This window comes from Euleptes europaea, chromosome 14, assembly GCF_029931775.1.
Source record: "Euleptes europaea isolate rEulEur1 chromosome 14, rEulEur1.hap1, whole genome shotgun sequence".
NCBI classification, from domain to species: Eukaryota; Metazoa; Chordata; class Lepidosauria; order Squamata; family Sphaerodactylidae; genus Euleptes; species Euleptes europaea.
Genome location: NC_079325.1, coordinates 26,836,326 through 26,859,857, shown reverse-complemented (window position 1 = coordinate 26,859,857; position 23,532 = coordinate 26,836,326). Strand labels below are relative to the sequence as shown.

Sequence of the window (23,532 nt, the reverse complement as noted above, 5' to 3'; positions counted from 1 at the left end):
TTTTATATGCTGACTTTCTCTACCACTTAAGGGAGACTCAAACCATCTTACAATCACCTTTCCTTCCCCTCCCCACAACAGACACCCTGTGAGGTGGGTGGAGCTGAGAGAGTGTGACTAGCCCAAGGTCACCCAGCTGGCTTTGTGTGTAGGAGTACATGTCTGTGCTTGTATTGCCACAAAATCAAGCTTGCCATAGGGGATGGCGAAGCCAAACAGAAGATAGGAGATGGAAGGGATAGACAGCTCATGACTTAAACCAGTGATGGCCAACGTGGGACTCCGAGGTTTGTTGGGCACTTATTGGGTGCTGCTCACTGCAGAGGTCTCTGACCCATTGCTTCAGATCTTCCTCTGAAAAGCACAACTTCAGGAGGGCATTGGGGTGGGTTGTAGACTGCATGCTTCATTCAAGTGGAGCCATAGCCATGGTTAGTGCCCCACATGAACTGTGATGCACCCTAAAACATGCACCAGAATATTCTGCACTGCACTAGTGTTTCTTGGCAGATAAGTTGTTATGGTTCCTTGAAGACAGATAGCTTGCGAAACACTGGCTTTAGGGCAAGCACTATGTGAATAAATCCTTACTCCTTCCCCTGCTCAGCATTGCTTGAACAAGGAAGCCCAAACTAACCCATATTTGTGGGGATAGGCTCTCAGCAGGCGAGAGAGAAAATGACCAGCATGGTACATGATGGTGATTCTCTGACTTCCAGATGGCCCAACAATGCTGGAAGGTTGGAAATCTGACTTTCCCCACAAACTAAGCATGGAATAAAAATGCAAGAATCCTGTGTCCTTGGCAATAAAACCATAACCAGTTGCTGCTTCTCTTTTAAATAGGTTCTTCCTCCAACAGAAATCCCCAAACCCATTAAATCCCCCACCATCCAAGTCCTGGAGTATGGAGAGGCTGTGGCTCAGTACAACTTCAAAGGAGGCCTGCAGGTGGAGCTGTCGTTTCGCAAGGTACCAAAGCAAAATAATGCGGAGAGTTAGAGAGGCCCGACTTTGGTGGGACGATGCATTCCAGCTCCAGATGGGGCCAGCAGGAAAGGGCTTCAAAGTCTGTTACTTGCTGTCTGTCTGATCGTCTGTCTCTGCTTCTCATAAAGTGGGATCTGAGATGGCCAAAGATCTATTGATGCCCAAGGCAGAAAATTCAAATGGCGTCTCCCAAGGTTAAAAAAAGTAATAACTTAAAAATTTACGGCCTTTTAATGATATCCTCCAAAATCTGCTGGCTGGCCCGGATTTCACTCTTCATACTTGACCTTTCCCACTCCCTGCCCCCTTGGGAAATGCTGCACCAAAGAACTTCACTATGCAAAAGATAAATTCAGCAGACATTTTGTGCAGTTTTGCTTAGCTGAGCATAAACCTAATAATTTGTGTGTTTTGACCTAAGCATTTACTGAACGCTTTGTACCAGAAAAGCTAGATTCAAGTTCAGTAGCACCTTAGAGACCAACAGGATTTTTGGGGTATAAACTTTCTAGAGTCAAAGCTCCCTTTGTCTAGTATCTGATGAAGGGATCTGTGACTCTTGAAAGCTTCTACTCTAAAAATCTTGTTAGTCTCTAAGGTGCTACTGGACTCGAATCTATCTGTTCTACTGCAGACCAGCACGGCTACCCTCTGAAACTTTGTACTGGAGTTTTTGCTTTGCCGGGTGGTTATTTTGCAAACAGCATTGGGGTAAGCGGGGATGTATGGGGGCTTATGAGAAGAGGACACTATGTTGAAGCTAGGAGCAAAGGACATATAGCGAAGTTATGCCTTTAACTATGTTGAAACTAGGAGTGAAGGACATATAGCGAAGTTATGCCTCTGAACGTGGGTTTGTTTCACAGATGCAGAACATTTTCTAGTTCTCTAGCTGTTGTAAAACTTTTGAAACTTTGTCCCACCACCACCACAAACAAAAAACAAGAAAGTAAAAAAAAGAATACTGAAAGGCATGATAGAGGTCTATAAAACTATGCATGGTATGGAGTGGACAGGGAGAAGCTTTTCTCCCCATCTCGTAATACTAAAACACGGGGTCATATGCTGAAGCTGGGGGGGTAAGAGATTCAAAACAGATAAAAGGAAGTATTTCTTCACACACGCGTAGTTAAATTGTGGAACTCCCTGCCCCAGGATGTGGTAATGGCTGCCAACTTGGAAGGCTTTAAGAGGAGAGTGGACATGTTCATGGAGAATGGGGCTATCCATGGCTACTAGTCAAAATGAATACTAGTCATGATGCATACCCATTCTCTCCAGTATCAGAGGAGCATGCCTATTATATTAGGTGCTGTGGAACACAGACAGGGCAATGCTGCTGCAGTTGTCTTGTTTGGGGGCTTCCTAGAGGCACCACTGTGGGAACAGACTGCTGGACTTGATGGACCTTGTTCTGATCCAGCATGGCCTTTCTTATGTTCTCATGTACAATTTGATCATTTTTCTTTTTGTTGGTGTGAAAGTGTATTCCTTCTCACATGTGCACCAATCTCCTTAAATATGAAATTCTAAAGGAGGATGTTTACTGACGTGCCTATTTTTTTTTTTACACTGGAAGTGGCTGCTGGGACAAGCACCATTACAGCCCACTTTCTTTTTTAAGGTGGAGGAGGTGATGGTGAGCCAAGACTCACTCTGGGCCCAGGAGCACCTCTGATATATAGGGGGCTGGAGGAGATTCGGTATGCAGTCTGAGCATGCCTCCCCAGTTCCCAATAAACTACAGCTGTTGTCCCTGTTCGTGCTGATCATTGCTTTGCTCCGAGATTGTAGCATTCTTGTCTGTTGTCTGACTGCGCAGTCGTGGTCCGTTTTTAATTTAAAGGAAAATGCAGGAGCCCAAGTAAGGGTTGTTTCACACGCGACAGAACTGCTATGTAGAAAGTGTTCCCAACTATAAATTTAGTGTAGAAGATGGGTTATTATACCACATGTACGGCATTTGTTGCATACGTGCCGGAGGGCTATTATCACTGATGGCTTATCAGCAAACGGACATACCAAAAAACCACATGTGGGTATTCATCATATTTGCGTTTCACATCAATCCCTGTGCTACCTTGCTGTTGACTGAAACCTACTCAGAGTCCTTTTTTTTTCCAGCAAAAAAACAAACAAAAAACCCACTTGCCAAAAGCAGCTCTTCCTGTGGTTAAAATGAGCTGTGTTGTATTTCAGGAGACTGATCTCCTCCATAGGGAGCCTATAAGGCAGGATTAGCTGGGGTTGCTGCTGCTAAGTAAGAACCAGACAGACCAGTGGGGCAGGACAAGCTCTGGAAGAACTAGCAGGTGTATCAAGATGGATCCACTATGTCAGGGAGGTGGGCTTTAGTTTTCAGCTACAAAGGGCTGGAAGCTTCATGCTGGCCCTGCTTTAGGGGCTCCCTGGGGATGTGCTAACCCTTCCTCTCCCCTTCTCTTGTTGCTAGGGGGAGCGCATCTGCCTAGTTCGCAGAGTGGACGAGAACTGGTATGAAGGCCGTATTTCTGGCACCAGCCGGCAAGGCATTTTCCCAGCCAACTATGTGCAGGTGTTGAAGGAGCCGCGAGTGAAGAACTCAGAGGAGTTTCCTCCCTCCCCAAGTCTCCAGGCAGCCCGTTCCGGCTCACCATCCCAGCTGCATTCACCCAGCCCGGGCAGCAGGTGGCAGTCCGACACTTCGCCTTCAACCCTGCGAGGTTCCCTGACCACAGATGTGCCTTCGTCCTCCTCTAGCCATTCTGGATTCACTTTCCCCGTGTCCCCCAAGCTAGAACACTCTCAGGCCATCCCCCACAGACCCCAGAGTACTCCCCGACTTGCCTTATTCTCTCCCCAAAGCCAGAGTCCAGCAACAGCATCTACCACCCCACAGCCTGTCTCGCCTTTCCAGAGGCAGGAGACACCACGGCCTGCCGTCTCTACCTTGGCTTCGCAACCAGGAGTGCTGTTCCCACTGCAGGTGAGAAGTCTGGCTGTGCTCTAGTTAGGTGTTTCCTTTCCCCACTTCTGCAGCATTAGGGAGAGCCTCCATCCTGGCTCTGTGGGGATCCTGAAGATCTCCCCACCTCCAGATGACTTAATGGAGAGATCAACTCTTCATAGTTTCAAAGGCAGTGGGATTAAATAACCCAGCAAGCTCAAAGTGCTAGTTCTGTAACTAGAAACATAAAGCAAGCTGAAAGAGGTAATACATATTAGCATTTGTACAATGTTTTTTGGCGTGTTCTTAATGCTTCCTGTACTTTCTCTCAACATTCCTTTCAACAATTCTATGATAGGTGAGTTATTTTTAACCTAACATCGTGTGTGTGTGTGTGTGTGTGGCTACAGTAGAAGCTCAGATTAGGTGTCATGGTGACCGGCCTGAGTGTTTAAACTCTGCTGTGCCCCACTGATATATAAAGTGGGGGCTGGATCATAGATGCACGAGAGAAAGAAGCTGTGTCCTCCCTCTTCCTACAATCCTCTTCCAAATTCATCTAAGCCAATGGTCTTTGCCACATTCTTGTGGCAATGATTTTCTTAAGGTAACTAACTACTCATTATGTAAAGTACTATTTCCGTTTGTCTGTCTTTAATCTACTGCCAGTCAGTTTCATAAGAAAACCCTTAGTATTATGGGAGAGGGAGAAATGTTTTCCTCTATCTGCTTGTTTCCTCTATCTGTTTTCCTCTAACTCTATACCACGTGTAGCTCTGTAGTCCTCTGTCATGCCACTACTCAGTTGCATTTTTTTTCTAGTCCCAGATAGCCATTCGTGGCAAACAAAATGCATGATGATTCCTAACATTTATTCTGGAAGAGAATCTGCATTTCTTGGTGAGGTCATAGAATGAGCAAGGATTTCTAGATCCTTCCCCCCCTCTCCCCTCCCCTTACACCAAATGCAACACTTTAAACATTCTTTTAGGTTGATAGTCCTCTGTGTCCCACAGGCTCAGGCTGCGTTGCCCTCCTTGAGCATTCCCTTGTCCATTTCTGCTCTGGAACCTCTGCCAATGTTGAGAAACATTTCCCTTGTAATCAGGCCTCTTGACCCTGCATCTCTGTCCAACTCCCTGGCTCAGGTGGTCACTCTCCTTTCTCTGCAGAACTCAGCCCTTGAAGCAGCTGCTCCTCGAGCTTCCCAGCCGGGCAGCACCAAGCGCCCCTCCGAAGCCGCCCCAGCCGACATACAGTGGACTCCGTAAGCCTGGCTGCTTACCCGTGGTGGGGAGGGGAAACCACGCTTTGGCTGGCAGCTGGCCAGGCCATGCATCCCTGTGAAGTGACCCGTGGGGAGGGCTGGCTGCAGACGGCCTCCTGGGGTGCCAGACGGGGACAGTGTCTGGATTGTGCTGTGAACAAGGGCCCTTTTTCTCTGAGCGGCTCGCACGGTGCCTAAGGAAACGGAAGCTGCTGGCTGCCGTACCTGCGCCTTGACCAGCCTTTGCCAGGCGGTTGCAGACTCAGACTCCTTGTTTGAAAGGACGAGACAACTCAGCACTTCCAAGCTGACATGCCTTCCCCAGCCCCCCGGGGAGGGGAGGATAAGATGGGGAGGAGGACAGCAGCCAGAGCGTTTGCCTCGGCACATTCCATTTCCATGTGTAAAGCGCAGTTCGGTTCATCTCAGCCCGCACAGCCTGCGGAGAAGAACTCTTGAACAAAAGTGCATGCACTCATAATTTTGAATGCCTTAAAAAAAACAACCAGAAAACTGGCTTCAGCTCTTGCCCATAAATCAAGGGGACATGTGCTCACCAAATGCTTATGCTTTGCAGATACAAGGCTCTGTACCAATACAGACCCCAAAACGAGGATGAGCTGGAGCTCCAAGAAGGAGATCGGGTGGACGTCATGCAGCAGTGTGACGACGGCTGGTTTGTGGGTACGTCTCTGCGTTTGTGAAGAAGGGAGGGATCGCCGCAAAGCCTGATGTCACAATGATGTCAGGAAGGAGGTCCTAGGATCAGAAGGAGGAAAGATTGCCTCCCTGGGGCCACTTGCAAAGGTTCTCCTTGCAAAGGTTCTTGAGAAAAGGCTACAGTGGCTCATTGCACGATCTTAAAAGGAAAACTCCTGGACTTTGGGTACCAAATTGAAAGCTGCCTTTTGGGTGGCAGGGCCATGATACAAATCAGAGGACCTCCTGCACCTCGGCAGCTCTGTTGGCCTGGCATTTGTTACCAGCCCAAATATCTGCATTAAATAAGAACCCAGAAGTGACAGTCAAACACCATTGGGATTCAGGCCCCTTTGTTCATAAGGTGCATATGAAGGTGTCCTATACTGAATCAGACTATCAGTCCATCAAGGCTGGTGTTATGTACTCAGACTGGCAGCAGCTTTCCAGGGTCTCAGGTGGAGGTATTCCACAGCAACTCCTATCTGATCCTTTTAACTGGACACGCAGGGGGTTGAACTTGGGACGTTCTGAGTGCAAAGCAGAGGCTCTTCCCAGGAGCCGCAGCCTCCACCCTTTGAGTTTTCCCTTTCACTGCAGGCTGTGCAGTTTAGCAGCATGTGGGTAGAGCAGCAATCCTGCTTACTGGGTCATGCACAGCCAGAGCAGTAGAAGGGCCCACAGAAGCACAGAGAGTTGGGATGCTTTGGAGCTGAACCTCTGGCTGGTGCCAATAACATACCTCTGGCAGCAAGATATGTTATTGGCTTCCTTCTTGCCAGTATTTATGTATTTCAGTGGGCTGGCTGAGGACCCTCCAGAGGAGAGTTTTTGCCGTAGCCTGGGCAATCTTGAACCCTTTTCTCTTGTACTTCTGTTTCTACTACAGGTGTATCCAGAAGAACACAAAAATTTGGCACTTTCCCCGGGAATTATGTCGCTCCTGTGTGACTGTCCACCCTGCATCCCACAAGTGCCAAGAGGAAACTGAACCTCCTGCTCTTGTGTCCAGCTTCCTTGGAGAGGCAGCCCACGATTTGTAAGCATGGGAGGGAGAGGGGATGGTTTGTGAGAACCAGCCTGGATCCCAATATCTGCTCATCAAGGCCTTGCGGTTTGTCATTCGGATCTGGGGCTTTTGCCCTACTGTTCCTTTTGCCCTGTCGTCTTCCAGTTTTGTGCCTACAGTACTTTGAATGTGGGGTGGTTGCAGCTTTATCCCTTTCCCCCAGAATTCAGGAAACATCACTCTTTCCAGTCTTGCCGCTGAGAAGTGAATAGGCTGGGCCTGAACATGCACTGCAGAGATCTCCTGGACCTTTGTGGTTCCGCCAGCTGAAATATTTCCTCCATGAACAGAGCTGGAGTCTCATCCCTTCTATAGGCTCTCCTGGCAGTAGCTGAAGGGTGAAAGCAGACTGTGCTGTTGTGACTGTCCCACATCAAGTCTCCCAGCTAAGCAAGATCCAGTCCCTGGAACATACCAGACACGGCTCACATGTTGTTTGGAAGCTCTGCAGGCAGCCAGCATTCTGGCTGCAATTGATCAACAGACTGGCCTCACCAAAACCACCTCCTTCTGCTTCCTGGGCAGCGTTGGACTCGGACAATGAGCCTGTACCACTAACCGTATTGGGCACTTTATGCAGAGTGACACTGCATGGCCACCAGTATTAACTTTTCTGGACTTTTTCTTTGGCTTCACTCAAAGGCTTAGCTTGCTGAACTTTAATCTAAACTCTCCCCCTCCCAGTCTTAGAGACTGATTCTGAACTTTGATCTCAATGACTTGCTGTCATTCCCCTTTTATTCCAGATCCTCCGTGTAAATGCACTTTTTGTTGTTGATTTTTAACTCAAGTGAAGTATGATCTGCATAAGAGGGAGCTTGGAACACTTAGGGGTAGTGTGTAGTTTGTGGTAGAGTTTGCGTACTGTGTCTGCTGAAGTGCTGGGTCGTAGGTGACGCCCCCTCTCTCCTTGTCTGGCCTGTTCTAATCGCCAGGGTTTTGAAGGGAGCCTGTTCTTTGCCAGCGGGCTACTCCTGGTTTGAAGGCTGTGCTAATAGCCCCAAGCAAGCAGAGGTCCCTGCTGCTGCTTTTGTGTATCCCCCCAAATTGCCATTTCGTTTGTCTCTTATTCCCAGCGGGGTGGGGAGCAAGGGATGTGGGCTCCGCAAGACTTGGCTGTCTGTCTCCCAGCTCTTTCAAGCCCTTCATCTTCCCATTCCTGTGGTCTCCTTTCACCCCGAAGTCAGGGGTCGAGACCAGACAGAGGTTTCTAGTGACAGATTATCCTCTAACCACAGCAGGCCTTGTTCTCAAGCGATCGGGGCTTGCAGCTGCGATGGGGAAAGGGAAGAGAAAAAGGAATATTGTGCTGGGCCAGGAACACTGAGATATCTGTGCCTGCTGCGACTTCCGGCGCAGTGCTAACAATGCCCCCTTCCATGCTGTAGCAAGTCAGCTGCGCGTTGACATAGTCCCGGCTACTGGGAAGGGAATGTGCAGGTTGAAACTGGCCCTGGTGGAGCGGATTTTCTCCTCTATGTAAACAACAGGAGCTGCTCTTTTTTCCCCTCCCCTTTTCTTTCTGGTGATGGTTTAGTTAGTGGCTTCTGGCAGATCCAGACTCAGCTGCCTACCTCAGTTGTTTTCAGACTTTTGCCATTCGGGGAGCTCTTTCCTGCCCGTACATCCTTCCATGTCCACTTGGGAATCCTGTGAATTGCAGAGGATTCTGGTGTGTGCTTGATGGTGCATTTAGAGTTATGGCTTCATAGGCCTCACTTTTGGACCTGTGCAAACTGAAAGTAAAGACGGAGCATACCCCTGTAGGTGTACACTCACGAGATGGATGGTGCTGGGGTGATTGAAAACTCCTGAGAAGCTTCTGAGGGACCCTGCCTTCCATGGTCCCTGGACACGTAATTTGAAAACCACTGGTTGCAAACTGTGGCTTGGAAAATTCCTAATGATTTGGGGGGTATTGCCTAGGGAGGGTGGAGTTTGGGAGGTAAGGGAGCTCAGCAGGGGTGAGATGCAGTAGAGACCACCCTTCTAAGCTCCCGTTTCCTCCAGAGGAACTGATCTTTGCAGTCTGGAGATCAGTTGTATTTCTGGGGAAATTCCAGTCCCCAGGTTGAGGCTGGTGACCCTAAAATACTGGTGGATATAATCTGGAGCTGGTTGGACCTATGTGCATATTAGAGGACATGTTCTCCCCATAGTTTTGAAGCCCCGTTGGAATAAATCACTCTGTACAAGGACGAAGTCTGTCCACTCTGGGAAAGGAGAGCTGCTTCTGTTATTGCCTATACAGCTAGTCCTGCCAATAAAAAAAATGTCACTGAGCTAAAGTTGCAATTTAATGTATGCCACTTGCCTTTCTCCCCCAGGGGAACACACAGTCTAAAATCCAGCAAAGGAAGAGAACAAAGAAAGGCAGCTGTCTTGGGTGGGAGTCAGATTGATGTCACCTATGAAGCAGAAAACCTATGTGCCTGTTGTGTTTTTGGGCAGCTCCCATAAGGGAAGGGGTCATGGCTCAGTGACGGAGCATCTGTTTTGCATGCAGAAGGTCCCAGGTTCAATCCCTGGCATCTCCAGCTAAAAGGATCAGGTAGTAGGTGATGTGAAAGACCTCGACCTGAGACCCCAGAGCGCCTGCTGCCAATCAGGACAAACAATACTGACCTTGATAGAGCAGTGCTCAGACTAAAGCAGTTTCATGGGTGTTCCCGGTCATTTAAATAATAACTTGCATAGAAACATTTCCAGGGGGGATAGAGCCAGATGTTAACAAGTGAAGCGTGCCATTTGGATTTTGTGCCTCGGGCACCAGCAAGAAGATCTACTTTACCAGCCAAGTTTGCTATGCCGGGAGGGGAGAGAGCAGGAGTCACCTCTAGCAATGACTACACCCTGATCTCCACCCCCCTTGTGTGTGTGTGTGTGTGTGTGTGTGTGTGTGTGTATGTGTGTGCCGTCAAGTCACAGTTGACTTATGACGACCCCGTAGGATTTTCAAGGCAAGAGATGTTCGGAGGTGATTTGCCATTGCCTGCCTCCACTGGGAAATCATGAAAAGCAACTCAGCATATGCAGCAGCAAGCCCTTGAGGTTGCTTCCAGCTTAAAGATCAAACTGTTGCACTTATCTTTCTGGGATGATCAGGCAAGTGCTTTCCGTGCTGGTGATGAAATAAAACAAGCTCTACTGTTCCATCTCCAGGGCTGTTAAAGATGAAAAGTTTAGAAATCTCTGTCTGAATTCTGCAATGAAAAATCAAAGTTAAATTTGAATATTATATATGCATTTGTTTTTTTAATGTTTCCTTTGCAAGCATTTTAAAATTTGGATTTTTTGGGGTGGGTCAGAGTGCAAAATAGTGGTGGAAAGAATAATATGATGGGAATTTTATTTATTTGTTTCATGTATGCCCCCACCTTTTTCTCCAATGGGATTCTAAGCTGGTCTACATAACTGAGCAGGGCCCATTGGGGGAGTTACAAACTCCCATCCTGGTCTTCTTTAACATCTGATTTCTGTACCTTTAGTTAACAGGCTGATATGCAAAAAGTAAGCTTTCCCCATCATGTTATATCTGGGACAGAGAAAGGTTCACCAACTACAGATCAGAATGTAATCTGTTAAAGGCAAAGGAGCAGGGCTTGTTTAAAAACAAACAAACTGGCAACTCTAGTCTCTTGAGCTTCGCTCAAATGCTGCTCCTCCTTTTAAAGATTCTTCTCTGTAACTTTTCAGCCTGGAATCTTGCTGTGTTATGAGCCTATGGATTCTTCCCTTCTCTCCCCAGCTTGTTTTTCAGTAACAAAGTGTGCACATGGATTAGCATGGCAGCAGCTTGGGCAACACACCTGTCCTTGTCTGGATTTCTTTGCAAGCTGTCTCAGACCCAGTCATTTTAGGGTTTTACTGTAGTTTATAGACAACCTGAGGACACAGACGGAATTACGCTCCGACTGAAAACAAAGGGCCGCTGTCCAGCTGCAGGCATGAGCCCCCATCTGCAAAGATGCTTTCAGCTTCTTTGTTTAAGTGTACATCCTCAGCAGAGAGGCTGTGATCTTTCTAGAGTGCCATTCAGAGGGGGCAGTGTCCCCCTCCCCTGCCCCATATTTCACATCCCTTTTTGTTCAGTTCATGGAGTAAGGCTGCCAAATGCCTGGAGGAAAATGCCCTGCCTCTTTAATGGAGGATTAATGGGATGTTACTGACCTCCATGCCATGAAAAGCTTCAGCTGCCCATTTCTGTGTGCATCAAGACAGGACTTTTTTCCTCCAAATCTGTTGGCAACCTTATCGTGGAAGTACCTTTATCTCTGGTCACCTCGTTGGGGGGATGGAGAACTGAGTCCAAAGGCTTGAAGATCTTTAATGGGATCATTGGAGCATTTTTAATAGCCAAGAAGCAGCAACAGGAGCTCCAGATTCAGAGAGGGGCCACTGCTTAGGAGGGCTTAAACTGTACCCTTCACCCTGTTTTCCAAACCACACACACAGCTTGTCGCATTCAGGAAATACACAGATGGCCAGTATATTTAAAGGTTTTTTTTAAAAATCCACTCACAGACCTCCCAGCATCTCCAAAGATGCATCATGTTACTTAAAAGAAACAAGGTGTGTATATCCTGTGTTGATAATATCACTGCTGTGATCTTTCTGATGTGAAAGCTGTACATCTTTTACAAACAGAAGGTCCCCGGTTTGACCATCTGTATCTCCACTCAGAAAGGATTTTGGGCAGGAGGGAAGGGAAAAACCATTGCGTGAGGCACTAGAGAGTGAATCATGCTGGTTTACATAGACTGCTAGCTCAGGAAGATTGTTTCATATGTAAGTATTTAAAAAATTGCGGCAAATTATTTTTCTTAAAATATTCTTTGAGGGGGAGGGTGGATTTGAACGTGTCAAAAAACCTTTCACACCAAGATAAGTATAGCCCACCCTCCTCTTTCTGTTTTCCTCCTTCTCCGGAAATCATGAGAAGAAGGCTAAAAACATGAAAACACAGGTCCAGTCCTGGGATTTGGCAAGCCCTAGAACCTTATGAGCCTAAGGGAGAGCCTCAGGATCCTTTATTATATAGCACAATGCACTGGGATACATGCAGCGTTGTGCTTCAGCATCCCCTAGAACATTTGGAATAATCCCAGGACACACCCTTTGTATCCCATACAGTTTCATGGGCACATCTCCCAAAAGTGCTGCCATCAGCAACAATCTGGGCCCGCTAGCAGGCAAGCCCCACTTTGCATATTTCTTTCCAAAACTATTTGGTTATGTAGCCTGGTTTCCCACAGAGCAAATGCTGCTGGAGATTTTCCATTTCAGGGTCTTATCTTGCCTTTGATTGCAGTCTGGTTAAACTGTAGCCCAGTTGTCAGAAGGACTCCGGAGTCCCCAAGAACTTCAGTGCTGCAGTCCTTTGTATCTGTCTAATGGAGAATTCAGCGTGAGGATGAGCTTTTCGTACAGTTCTTTAGGCAATATTTTGTGCCTCAAAGTGTTTTACATTTTTATCCTGCCCTTTCTCTAAGAAGCTTCTGGTAGAATGCATGGTTCTCTCCATTTTATCCTCACAACAGCCCTTTGAGGTAGGCTAGGCTGAGAGAGAACAACTGGCCCAAGGACATCCAATGAGCTTCCTAGAGTTTAAGACTGAAGTCTCCCCTATCCTAGTCCAACACTTTAATCCAGTGATACTGACCCAGTGGTTCAAGAGCCATGTGACTCTTTCATATGTGTCTATGTGGCTCTTCTGAGTACCATTCTCCAATGTGGCACCCACCTTATGTTTCAGAAAAGTGGGCATGGCCATTGCCTGGTGCGGACTGTGGCTGGCAATTGGTTCCCACTATGAAACAACTATGCCGGAGGAACAGAAAAGCTCTGGGCCTCCCTGAGGTGCTGCTGGCCTCATGCTAGGAATGGAAGTAGATGTGGCTCTTTTGGTTGATAGTGATGGCAAATGTGGCTCTCCGTGACCTACGGAGTGAGTACCACTATTTAACCATAACGCTACATTGGTCTTTCAGCAAGGTCAGGTCTCTGTGGCTTACAAACTGTGGGGTGCCAAGATTAATGTTGCTAATCCCAATAAAGTCCAATTATTGGGCACCCCATACTACAGAAGGGCATACATGTACCTGTCTACTACTACTTATTATGAAGCACAATCTGCTGTTGGATTAATAGATAAAAAACTATCCTGCTTATCCACCAGGCTTTCCAAAGGACAAGCAAATACATTATTTTTCTTGTAATGCTCAGGAAAGCCTTTGCCACATGACTGATGTGCTCCTTGATCTGAGGGACATTCCTGAGGCATGGCTCCATGTCAGGTTTTAAATTCTGCACAGGTCTCTTCCCCCCCACCCCGCAAGTTTTTAACAGCTTAAACAGGTGCCCAGTAACTTCAAGCTTTGCCGACAGCCCTGCCTTTACTTTGTGGAGTTCTTAGTAGCACCCACCATCCCAGTACCATATCCAGTATTGTCACCTGTTTTGGGGCTCCATTGTGCCTTTAACAGTCTGACATGCAGAAATTAAACCAGGGAAGCTTTCCCAGGATTTGGACTTCACAATGGGAAAAGCTGCAGATTTAGGTTCCCCACTACTGCAGAAGGTTGGGGTGGGGAGGGCTCCTGCACAGCGTCTTTATACAGTAATCCACCTTTGGGGGTTTCCTGGGCCTCACTGTTTTTTAACCCCCAGCCTGCTTTGGTGTGTAATCTTTACAGAAAGATCATCCTCGAAATGGATCTGGGATCCATGTAGATAGGGAGATATTGAGCATATCATCATGCAGAAGCTCACTGAGAGCAGAACAGGGAATCAGCCCTATGTAGAAGCAGCCTCAATTTCAGTGCCTCTGGTGGTCATTACAGGTGGGGTTGGGAGAGGGAACTGTCAGCCCCATACCCATGATTTCAGTGAATTTGGCCTTTGGTCTGCATACAGCAGCATTGTGTCAACCAGAGGAGCATTGTTCCAGAAACACCCACAAGAGAGGAACATGGCAAGAAGGGAAAAACCTGGGTGCTAAAACTGGTGGGTGGGCGGGCCAGCTTGCCAAAGGAATGCCGAGATGGAAGAAAGAGAGGAGGCTTATATAAACCTGGTCAGGTCTCGTCCTCTTGGACATAAGGAAGGCAGTCTTCTCCTCTGCCTCACTCTACTGTTGCCTGCAGAAGGGGATATGGTGCATGTGGACTGAAAAAATGTCCGACTCCTTCGAGCAGCGTGGCCCTGCAAAAACGCTACTGAAAAATTCTTCCCTTTGGTGCTACTACTGATGGAAGCAGAGATGTCTCAGCTCTTCTGCATATTTGTGAGATGCTGCATCAGTCTGGGTGGAGGAACACAACCAGAAGGTTTGCTGTGAGCTCAAACTAGGTATTTGGGTAGAACAGATGTGATTAAATCCCCTGCATTAAAAAAAATGCTTTTAATAATAAACATGTTGACTGGAAATTCTTGGATGTTATGAACTATTCTATTATTTGCTGTGACCAGTAACGTGGTTTTTTAAAAGCTTTGTTAGGTTTCTTTCTCTTCTTAGTTTTTTGACATCTTGTTTACTGGACTTTTGTATTGTTAATCCGAAAATGATTAAGGAAAGAAAAGCTAATAGCAGCCTAGGTAGGGGAAATCAGATCCGGGCTGTGGTACTAGGAAACGGAGTTTCCTCTCCCCTACACCTAACCATTTTCCTGATTTTAATTGCCCAACCCAACTGCTATTTATACTGAAGATCACAAGCAGGTACCTGTACGCTACTCCTTTGGAGTTAATGTTATCAGGGGAAACACAGTTACACACACACACACAGAGTTCTTGTATGAGGTAGCAATATTTGAACTGAGTGCTGATACAATGTAGCGGGAAAAGGTACGAACTGAATCTAGGAAGTCGGCAGTACAAATGTCACCCAACCTATGAACTCACTAGATGGCAAAGAAGCCACTATTCTTCCAGGGTCGCATACACACTAGTATGGGCATAATAATACTGATCCACTTTATTGTAAAGATAATGAAGTAGTGTAGAAGAAAGGCTATTATGATCATTATTTGCACCCAGTCTCCATATCTACTAGGGTTGCCACCAGGTCTCTCTTTGCCACCGACAGGAGGTTTTTGGGGCAGAGCCTGAAAAGGGCAGGGTTTGGGGAGGGGAGGGATTTCAATGCCATAGAGTCCAATGGCCAAAGTGGCCATTTTCTCCAGGTGAACTGATCTCTATCGGCTGGAGATCAGTTGTGATAGTGGGAGATCTCCATCTAGTACCTGGAGGTTGGCAACCCTAAAATCTACCAATTAACATAGTGAACACCTATTTATAAACAAAGGTTGAAATACTGTGCACAATTGAACACAGAAAGGGTTACTTAAAACTAAATCTGTAGGATTGCACTGTAAAAATACAATCCTATGGAGTAAACCCCATTGAATTCAGTGGGGTTTATTTATGCATAAGCATGGCTGGGATCAGGGTGTAACCAACCTACCCTCCCTCCCACTTCCTGTTTACTAGTGTCTGTCTACAGCACTGGTTCCCAACCAGGGGTCCATGGACCCCCAGGGGTCCGCGAGAACTAAATTAAGGTCCGCGAAACAAAGTTATAAACCATTAATAAATTAATATTTTCAATTAAAAGTTCTCTATTATAAAATATATATATTCAAATATAATTCTAAGTTTAATGTTTAACTAATAGTTATGATTAAAGTTTATTTTCAAATTCCCGGAATTTTTATTTTGAACCTTGGGGTCCCTGCACCGAACAAAAAAGTCCTAGGGGTCCCTGGTCAAAAAAAGGTTGGGAACCACTGGTCTACAGTACTGCAAAATATTTACAAACTGAATGAAGAAATAGTGTTTTTGGTAGTTTACGTCTGTTTTGCAAAGGACATCTATAAGGTTAATTAAAATGCAAGATGTACACCTTAGATAAGGAAAATAGACAACAGTAGGCATTAAAATCTTATTAATCTGAACACCATTTCTGGAGGGAAGGGGGATCTTCGGCTGCATGTTTTTCTTAATTCACCTTTGTAATCCTCTTTCTCAGGCTTAATGGATTTTGAAGTGTGGTACCAAAGACCCCCTAATGAGATTTCATTTTAATGTGAGGCACAGATATTCTATCATTTGATTAAGTGATTAAATTTGGGGGGGATGGGCAAGAACCTCCACCATTGTTTCAGTTCTTATGCTTACGTGGGACTGCTGACTTCTCAGCCAACACATGCAACGGATCCGGCCACAGATTTTATCTAAATTGATTTGCAGAGCGTGAGAAGTCTCTTAAGGAGCTTGAAAGTCTGGATGGAAGATTTAATTCCAAGTCCTGTGCAGTGCAAGCATATGCATTTCATTCCTAAGTAAACCCCTCAGAGTTCAATGGGATTTACTCCTAAGTAAGCATGCATAGCATCACTGTCTCGGAATCTGCTCCTATCCAGGATAAACTCCGCTGTGTTCAAGTCCCACTTCTGAGTCAATGTGCTTAAGACAGCAACCTAAATTTATCTGCCAAGGTGCTGTGCAGGGCATGCCTTAAAAGCAGATGCACGCCTGAACAAGTCAGGGACGCGGCACATTTCTTTCCTATATGGAAAGTATAAGGTTGCAAAAAAGGCTGGCACCTCCAAGCCAATGTCTTGGAGCATGTGCAGAAGAACGGCTTTGCTTTGGAAATAAAAAGAGCGTCTGTTTTTTTTTTATTGACCTGCTTATGAGCAGATGCTGAGTGTCTCCATCTGTTAACAATTTATATATTATGAAAGAATTAAAATTAGGGAAGCATCTATAAAAAATACTGAATGCACACTCTCTCCTCCCCATCCCGTTTCTTCTAGCAAATGGCAACATCGTCAATGCCAGAAAAATTCAGGCCCCGATGTGGCAAACAGGACAGGAGGGGGATGTCCCTGCCTGGATGTAGAAGGCAAGAACAGGGTCCAAACCCAATCACAAAGTTCTGAATTTCCTTCATTGTGCAGGGGATTGGGCTAGATGACCCTGGTGGTCCCTTCCAACTCTGATTCTATATTGAACTCACTGCCTGATTTTTTTTCTTTTTAAGGTGCTTTTGGTCAGAGGTAGGATGGGTCTGAGGTAGGATGGATTTTCTTCTCCTCTTCCTCCCCCCCCCCACCGCTCTCCATAATTTTCGTGATGATTGCCTCAGATCTAGATAACTTTAAAGGGGGGGGATGGACAAATTAATGTTTTACGGCTATTAGATACCATGATGCGCAAATGAAGCCTCCAGATTCAAAAGCAGTGCACTGCTAAATCCCAGATGCTGTTAAAATACGGGTGTGGGGGGTGTTTCTCATAAATCTGTCTGGCCCCTTTGGGAAACAGGATGCTCGCTTGGACGGACCCTGGGTAACCGGGAAGAGCACGAGAGCTTTTCCGACCTGCCGGAGAACGCCATGCCCATCTGCTCGGCCTCCTCCCGGCCAGGCAGGCACAGGCTCCTTGGGGCGTGACGCAAACAAACCGAGGGAAGTCCATCTCAACCATTGCAATTCAAAGAAGACTCCCTGGAGCTGCAGGGACGCGCCGGCGTCTGGAGGCGGCGCTCGTCCGCCGCTTCTACCCCCCCCCCCCAAACTTGCCCATGCAGTTCAATCGCCTAATTAACAAGCCTCCATCCCCTTCCGAGGAGGTGGCGGAGGAAAAGCCGCTGAGGACGCACCGCGGTAAGCTGCTGCGGAACTGCTGGCAGTTTCTCCTGCTCCCTTTCTGCTCGCGAAAGTCCAGCTCGCGAAAGTCCAGCCTCTCCTCTGCGCCTCTTCTCAGATCTGCCTGGTTTCCCCCCCCCCTCCTTGCAAAGAGCTAGCAGCTTCGGAGTGACGCGTAGCAGTGCAAAGCTCTTGGGTCGAGGTAAGTACTCTCCCTGCCAACCTTTTTTTTTTTTTTTAGTCTGTCTGCAGTAGTAGAAAAGAGCCAGAGTCCAGTAGCACCTTCAAGACTAACAAGAATATTTTTTCTGGTAGGGTATGAGCTTTCGTGAGCCACAGCTCACTTCTTCAGATACAGCTAGCTAACAAAATATTTTTGTTAGTCTTGAAGGTGCTACTGGACTCTTGCCCTTTTTTTGTTTTGTTTTGCAGGTTGGAAAGCAGTTAGCATAGTGTGCAGGGGTGCTGAAGGACACTCGCCCGTCTTGCCTCTTTTGGTATGAAAAGCCGAGAGATGGGGGGGGGGGGAGTCAGTCCTAGGGGTCTCTCTCTCTCCACCCCCCGCTTCCTTCCCTATAATAAAGAAGAAGAAAGCCCTTCTCTCCTGGTTGTGTGCGGCGAGATCGCGGCGAGGGCTAGCCGGAGCGCTCCCGGCCTCGCTCATACTTTGCAACAGACTTGGGCCATTTCTGCACGGGAGGTTTTGTCTTGGATTTGCCGCGCTCTCGATGCACGTTTTCCCCAATTCTGAAAACTCAACAAGAAGCCCCCGTGCAGAGGTTTGAGAATTCGGAAGGGGAAAATGTGCATCTATAGAGAGGCAAATTCAAAGCAAACCCTTCCGTGCATAAATGGCCTTAGTCTAAGGTGCATGCGAGGAGGGGGCCGCTTGCAGTGCCCCCCGGTTCAAACTGTGCTCGGCGAGTCTGGGAGCCAGCGAGGGGGGCTCTTTTTGCGCAGATCGCGACACGCTCCTGTTCGCAGCTGCTGAGCGCCTCATTTATATTATTCCGTTTTACAATCCCGCTTTCCTTCCTTATCGCGGTATCCTAAGCGGGGTTCCCGAAAGATCTCCTAGCCATCCAAATACCTGCTTAGATTCGGTAAGAGTTTTGCATGATGTATCTGGACGTAGAGTTTGGGGGACTTGCGAGAAGATTCTGGTGATGAAAGGAGGAGGGTTGGATTGGGAAAGGGATAGAGAGAAGTCACTGGTTTACCTTTGGCTCTGTTGGATGGCCAAGAAACAGGGGTTTCTCCTCTTGAGAGACTTGTCTCCTGCTAAGTTTTTGCCTTAGAACATGAACACATGAAGCTGCCTTATACTGAATCAGACCCTCGGTCCATCAAAGTCGGTATTGTCTACTCAGACTGGCAGCGGCTCTCCAGGGTCTCAGGCAGGGGTCTTTCACATCACCTACTGCCTGGTCCTTTTAACTGGAGATGCCAGGAATCGAGCCTGGGACCTTCTGCATGCCAAGCAGAGGCTCTTCCACTGAGCCACAGCCTAGCAAAGTGTTCCTGAACATGTGCAAGAGCATTTTCTCTCTCCCTCCCCATTGAGTAACCACGCAGCTAGCAGACTCCTCCTATGCGTTTTAGGTAGACTACAAGTTTCTAGGGGCAGCGGACAGATCAGCAGAGCAAGCTGAAGCCCCTGCACCTATTTTTTTTAAAGCTTTGAAGCATGATACACTCCCCTCTTCCTGTACCGTGACTGGTGTGTCTGCGGTGGTTGTGTACTTGGGTTCCTCACACAACTCTTTATGGTGGTGAGGTAATGGCAGGGGTCCACGCCTTGGTTGAATGCCAGAGTAGCTGTAGGGATGAGACTGGTGCTGAACTGAAGCCATCCTGAGGAGCTGTTCCCAGTTGTCTCTGGAGAACTGGATGAGGAGGCCAGGTGGCAGCCTCCTGTTCCCTTTTCTCCTCAGTGTGCGCCCTTGTGGGGTGACGTTTTTGCCCCAGAATGTTTCAGGCTCTCCTAGTCAGGTGATGCTCCTCACCCTACAGGAGGCCTCCTGGCATCTCTCACATGTTCAAAGCTTTTAGATACTTGTATGTTTATATTTTGTTCCCGCCCTCTCCCAAAGGCTCAGCGCAGGTTCAGATAAGAACGTAAGTGCTGCCTGGATGGATCAGGCCAAAGGTCTGTCTAGTCCAGGGTTCTCTTTCTGATAGCAGATTTGTGAATTCTTCTGGGAAGCTCCCAAACACCATGTGCTAGGTGGTGCCGCTTCTGGTTGGCCTCCCAAGTGATATGCTGCCTTTAAATCTGGAGGCTTCATGTCCTGGATGTAACACTAATTTTTAAGCCTGCAAAGATAGGTGGGGACGCTGCAAGTGATTCATGATGAAAGCTCAGAGGGAAGAGATGGGGCTGTACATAATATCCAATAGAGGGAAAAGGTTGGGGTTTCAGTCTTCTGCTGAGTTCCTTGTCCTTCATCGTGTCTAGTCAGAACAAATAAATCACGCAAATGTATATAAGCCGAGGATGCTGCTTCTCTTGGCACACTTGTGATTTTACTGAGTGGAAGGCATACATGTGGGCCTTACCTACACCTGTGCAAAAACGCAGCCTCTTCCCCTCTCTCTGTTCAGTTTCCCCCTTCGTGCTTTGGAGGAAGTTGTTCCGTGGGGAGGACAGAGAGAAATGTACTTTGGAGCCACTGCCAAGGGCTGTGCTGAATCCACACAAGCTTTCAATCCAGCATAACCGGGGAAGCAGTGAACTCTTCATCCTGCCGCAATTATGCATCAAGCCAGCGTTTGTGGTTGGGCTGCTGTAAACTCAGTCTCGCTCCTCTTTCCTTTCCCCTACTTCCAACCAGATGAGGTGTTAACTGTTTGCTCATAGCTAGTTGGAGAAATTTCTGGAGAGGTTTATGCTCCATAAAGGGAGTATAATGCTCCATGTGTAATCTCTGCTTTCATTTTTAAGAAAAGACCAAAGTTTCTAGCCCTCTTGGTTACTAAAAGAGTGCTTTTCCTGAGCCCTGTGCCTTCCTTGGGGACAAACAGGATAAATTTGGTACATTCAGCAATCTACCTTTAATTGCTTAGTTGGAGAATTTCATGGTATAAAACTTGGGTTGCACTGGAGAATGTTATCTTATTTAGTGCAAGAATGTGCGTATTCAGAAATTTGGCAGTGTGGGGTCCTAAGGGATCCGAGGAAGGGGAAGGACAGACACTATGATTCAATATGGAAAAGACAAGGATATTTAATGGGGTGGTGGAAAGTGCTCTCAAACTGCAGCTGACTTATGGCAACCCCATAGAGTTTTCAAGGCAAGACCGTTCAGAAGTGGTTTGCCATTGCCTGCCTCTGCGTAGCAACTCCGGACTTCGTTGGTGGTCTCCTATCTAAATACTAACCAGGATCAATCCTGCTTAGCTCCCAAGGTCTGACAAGATCAGGCTAGCCTGGGCTATCTAGGTAGTCTTAATTAAATACATCTTTGGGTGGGGATAAAATAAAAGTTTATCAGTATCGGTGCCTTTGTGGTCATTAGCTAGGACATATGAAGGCAGGAACAGGGTCACTTCTTACTCAACAATTACATGGAATACTGCCTGCGTGTTTTCAGTCATATGTCAAAGAACTAGTAACTTTTTAAAACGAGAAATGGAACAGTCAGAAAAAGATTCTAGAATATCTGCTGGGGAGAGGTTATAGGTCCATACCTACAACCCCCATACATATCTAATGTCTGTAGCCCTCTTGTGCTGGTCATTGACTGTAATAAAATTTCTATTCTATTCTGTAGCCCTGAATTGCAAACTTGAACTTACTGTTGAGGTGTATTAATCTTTTCGTCTGTGTTTAGAGTGCATGGCATGGATCCTGTTGAGTCCTCAATCCACAGTTCCTCCTTCTATCTCATATCTCAAGATTTTGTGATTAACTTTTTTGAGGAAGTATCTATTTCCTATTCCCTTCTCTTCCCCCCCTCCAAAAATACCACACTTGGGGTTTTGAAACAGAGAATATATCACAATTTCACCAGTCTGTTCCTTTAAGCATAGATTTTCCTTCTTCAGTGCATGTTCTGTCTCTTCTTGTGTTCCATCTCGGGTTGTTCGGTGACTATATTTTTAGTGCCGGGGTGGTTCAAGCTTCTAAGCTGCACTTCAGTAGATGTTTCCATTTTGCAGGTGAAAAGCAACTGCTTTTATTGTAATAAAGGCAGTAGCATTCATATATGTTTGACGCACCTAATATACGTTACCCTGAGATCCTTGTAATACCCTTACGAAGTAGGCTGGTATTGTAATTTCTAAACTGCAAATGGGGGCTGAAATTGCGATCTGGTGACTTGCTTAAGGCCACTGAGTGAGTTTGTGGCTGAGATGAGAGTTGAATTTGTAATCTCCTGGAATGTAGCTCAGGCTTCTACAGTATAGTCCTAAACAGAGTTTCACCTTTCTAAGCCCATGTACATAAGCGGGCTTAAGAAGGTAGCTCTATTTAGGATCACCCTGTCAGCCACAATGCATTAATGAAAGAAAAATAGGGCTAACCTAGCAACATGCCAGCAAATCAAAATAAAGGAAAAAAGGTGCCGGGTGACAGCTTTGTTGTTTTGTAAAGCCCCTATGCGTTTCGCTGTACGGGCTTCGACAGGGGGATCAGAGTTCGTTTGTGCGGTTGACCCTCTCCATAGCAGTTGAGTCGTATTGTAGCATTGCCAGCATTCTCTGAGCAGGGTGTCTTGAACTAAATGGGGAGGTCATGTTGGAAGAGCCTCCTGGGGGGTCAGAGTACAGATGCACGGCTTTTGAATATTTTTAAAATGTTGTCATCCTTAGGATGTCAAACCCCGTGACCTATTGAAACTGCCTAGCGAGATTCGTACACAGTTCCCAGGGGCCGACTGGGAAGTTGCCCAGGAGCAACCTGGGGCTGCAGCATTACAGGCTGGTGTTGTGGGGACTGCTCAGCTCAGACCTGGCCAGTGGCACCAACCATGGGTGTCAGCTCATCTACTACCACCTGCAGCACTAGCCAGGTGTGAGTTCTGCAATGCTGCAGCTTTTTTATTTGAAAGAGGAAGGATTGGCTGCAGAAGACTCACAGAACAGGTGAAGAACCGCCAGCAGCCATCTGAGCACTCTTCTGGTCCACACCCTCAACACCAGCAGTGCTCCAGCGCTGGGTTTCCCCCTGGACTTTTACTGGGCCCCCATATGTCTTAAAGTGCTACCTAACAACTAAGCAGGGGAGAATCTAGGGATAGTCTCTTATTGGGAAGACGAAGATGCTATCTAGGGAACAAAGGCAACACCTATAGCACCTTGCCCCTCTTCCCCTCCCAGCCTGTCTCCCCTCCAACGTACAATGTAGAAGGTTCATGGTTGACGTAGGTCTTTTAGATTTTGCCAAGAAGGGTATTCTCTCCCTCCCAGTATACTCTGCGAGCAGGCGAGGACATGCTCGCCAAGGTGTCAGCATCCTCTCCCCTGGGAGGGTTTGCTGAGCTGCAGACCTTCCAGCCCAACCACAAAATGTATGAATAAGGCTTGTGGTAATGAACTTCCTGCGCTGTTCTCCTCCCAAGCATGACCCCCCACCCTCAGTGCTTCCTGGTGGTGTGAGGAAAGCATGTGGCCTGCAGCACCAAATGCCTTGCACTGACAGTTACTAAGGTTTCTGGGGTTCTGCCTTCCCTCTTGCAGCAAGGAACCCCTCCCCATAAGCCTGTTCTTTTACTGCTCAGGGCATGGACACGGCTGGGTATCTGCCTTTAAATTCTTGCTCCTGCCTTCCTGCTCAGTGCCATGAAATGCCCTTCCCTTTTGCAAGCCTTCTCTGTCTGGGCCCTACTTCTTCATCCAAAGCCAACCTGCTGCTACTAACATGTTCCCATCCTGTCACCTGTTAACCTTGCATCTTTTCCTTTTTTTTTTTTTTTTTTTTTGGCTT

The 23,532-nt window shown here is 47.1% G+C and overlaps 1 protein-coding gene across 1 annotated transcript in view; it reads left to right on the top strand.

Moving 5' to 3' along the window:
• The window catches only part of SORBS3 (sorbin and SH3 domain containing 3), a 31,160-nt gene extending 24,321 nt beyond the window's left edge, over positions 1 to 6,839 (top strand). The window contains exons 14-18 of the mRNA XM_056860913.1: positions 847 to 972; positions 3,443 to 3,955; positions 5,089 to 5,183; positions 5,761 to 5,867; positions 6,772 to 6,839. Coding sequence (XP_056716891.1) covers positions 847 to 972; positions 3,443 to 3,955; positions 5,089 to 5,183; positions 5,761 to 5,867; positions 6,772 to 6,833 — 903 coding nt within the window. The 3' untranslated portion in view covers positions 6,834 to 6,839. The remainder of the gene's footprint in view (positions 1 to 846; positions 973 to 3,442; positions 3,956 to 5,088; positions 5,184 to 5,760; positions 5,868 to 6,771) is intronic.
• Positions 6,840 to 23,532: the final 16,693 nt, after the last annotated feature.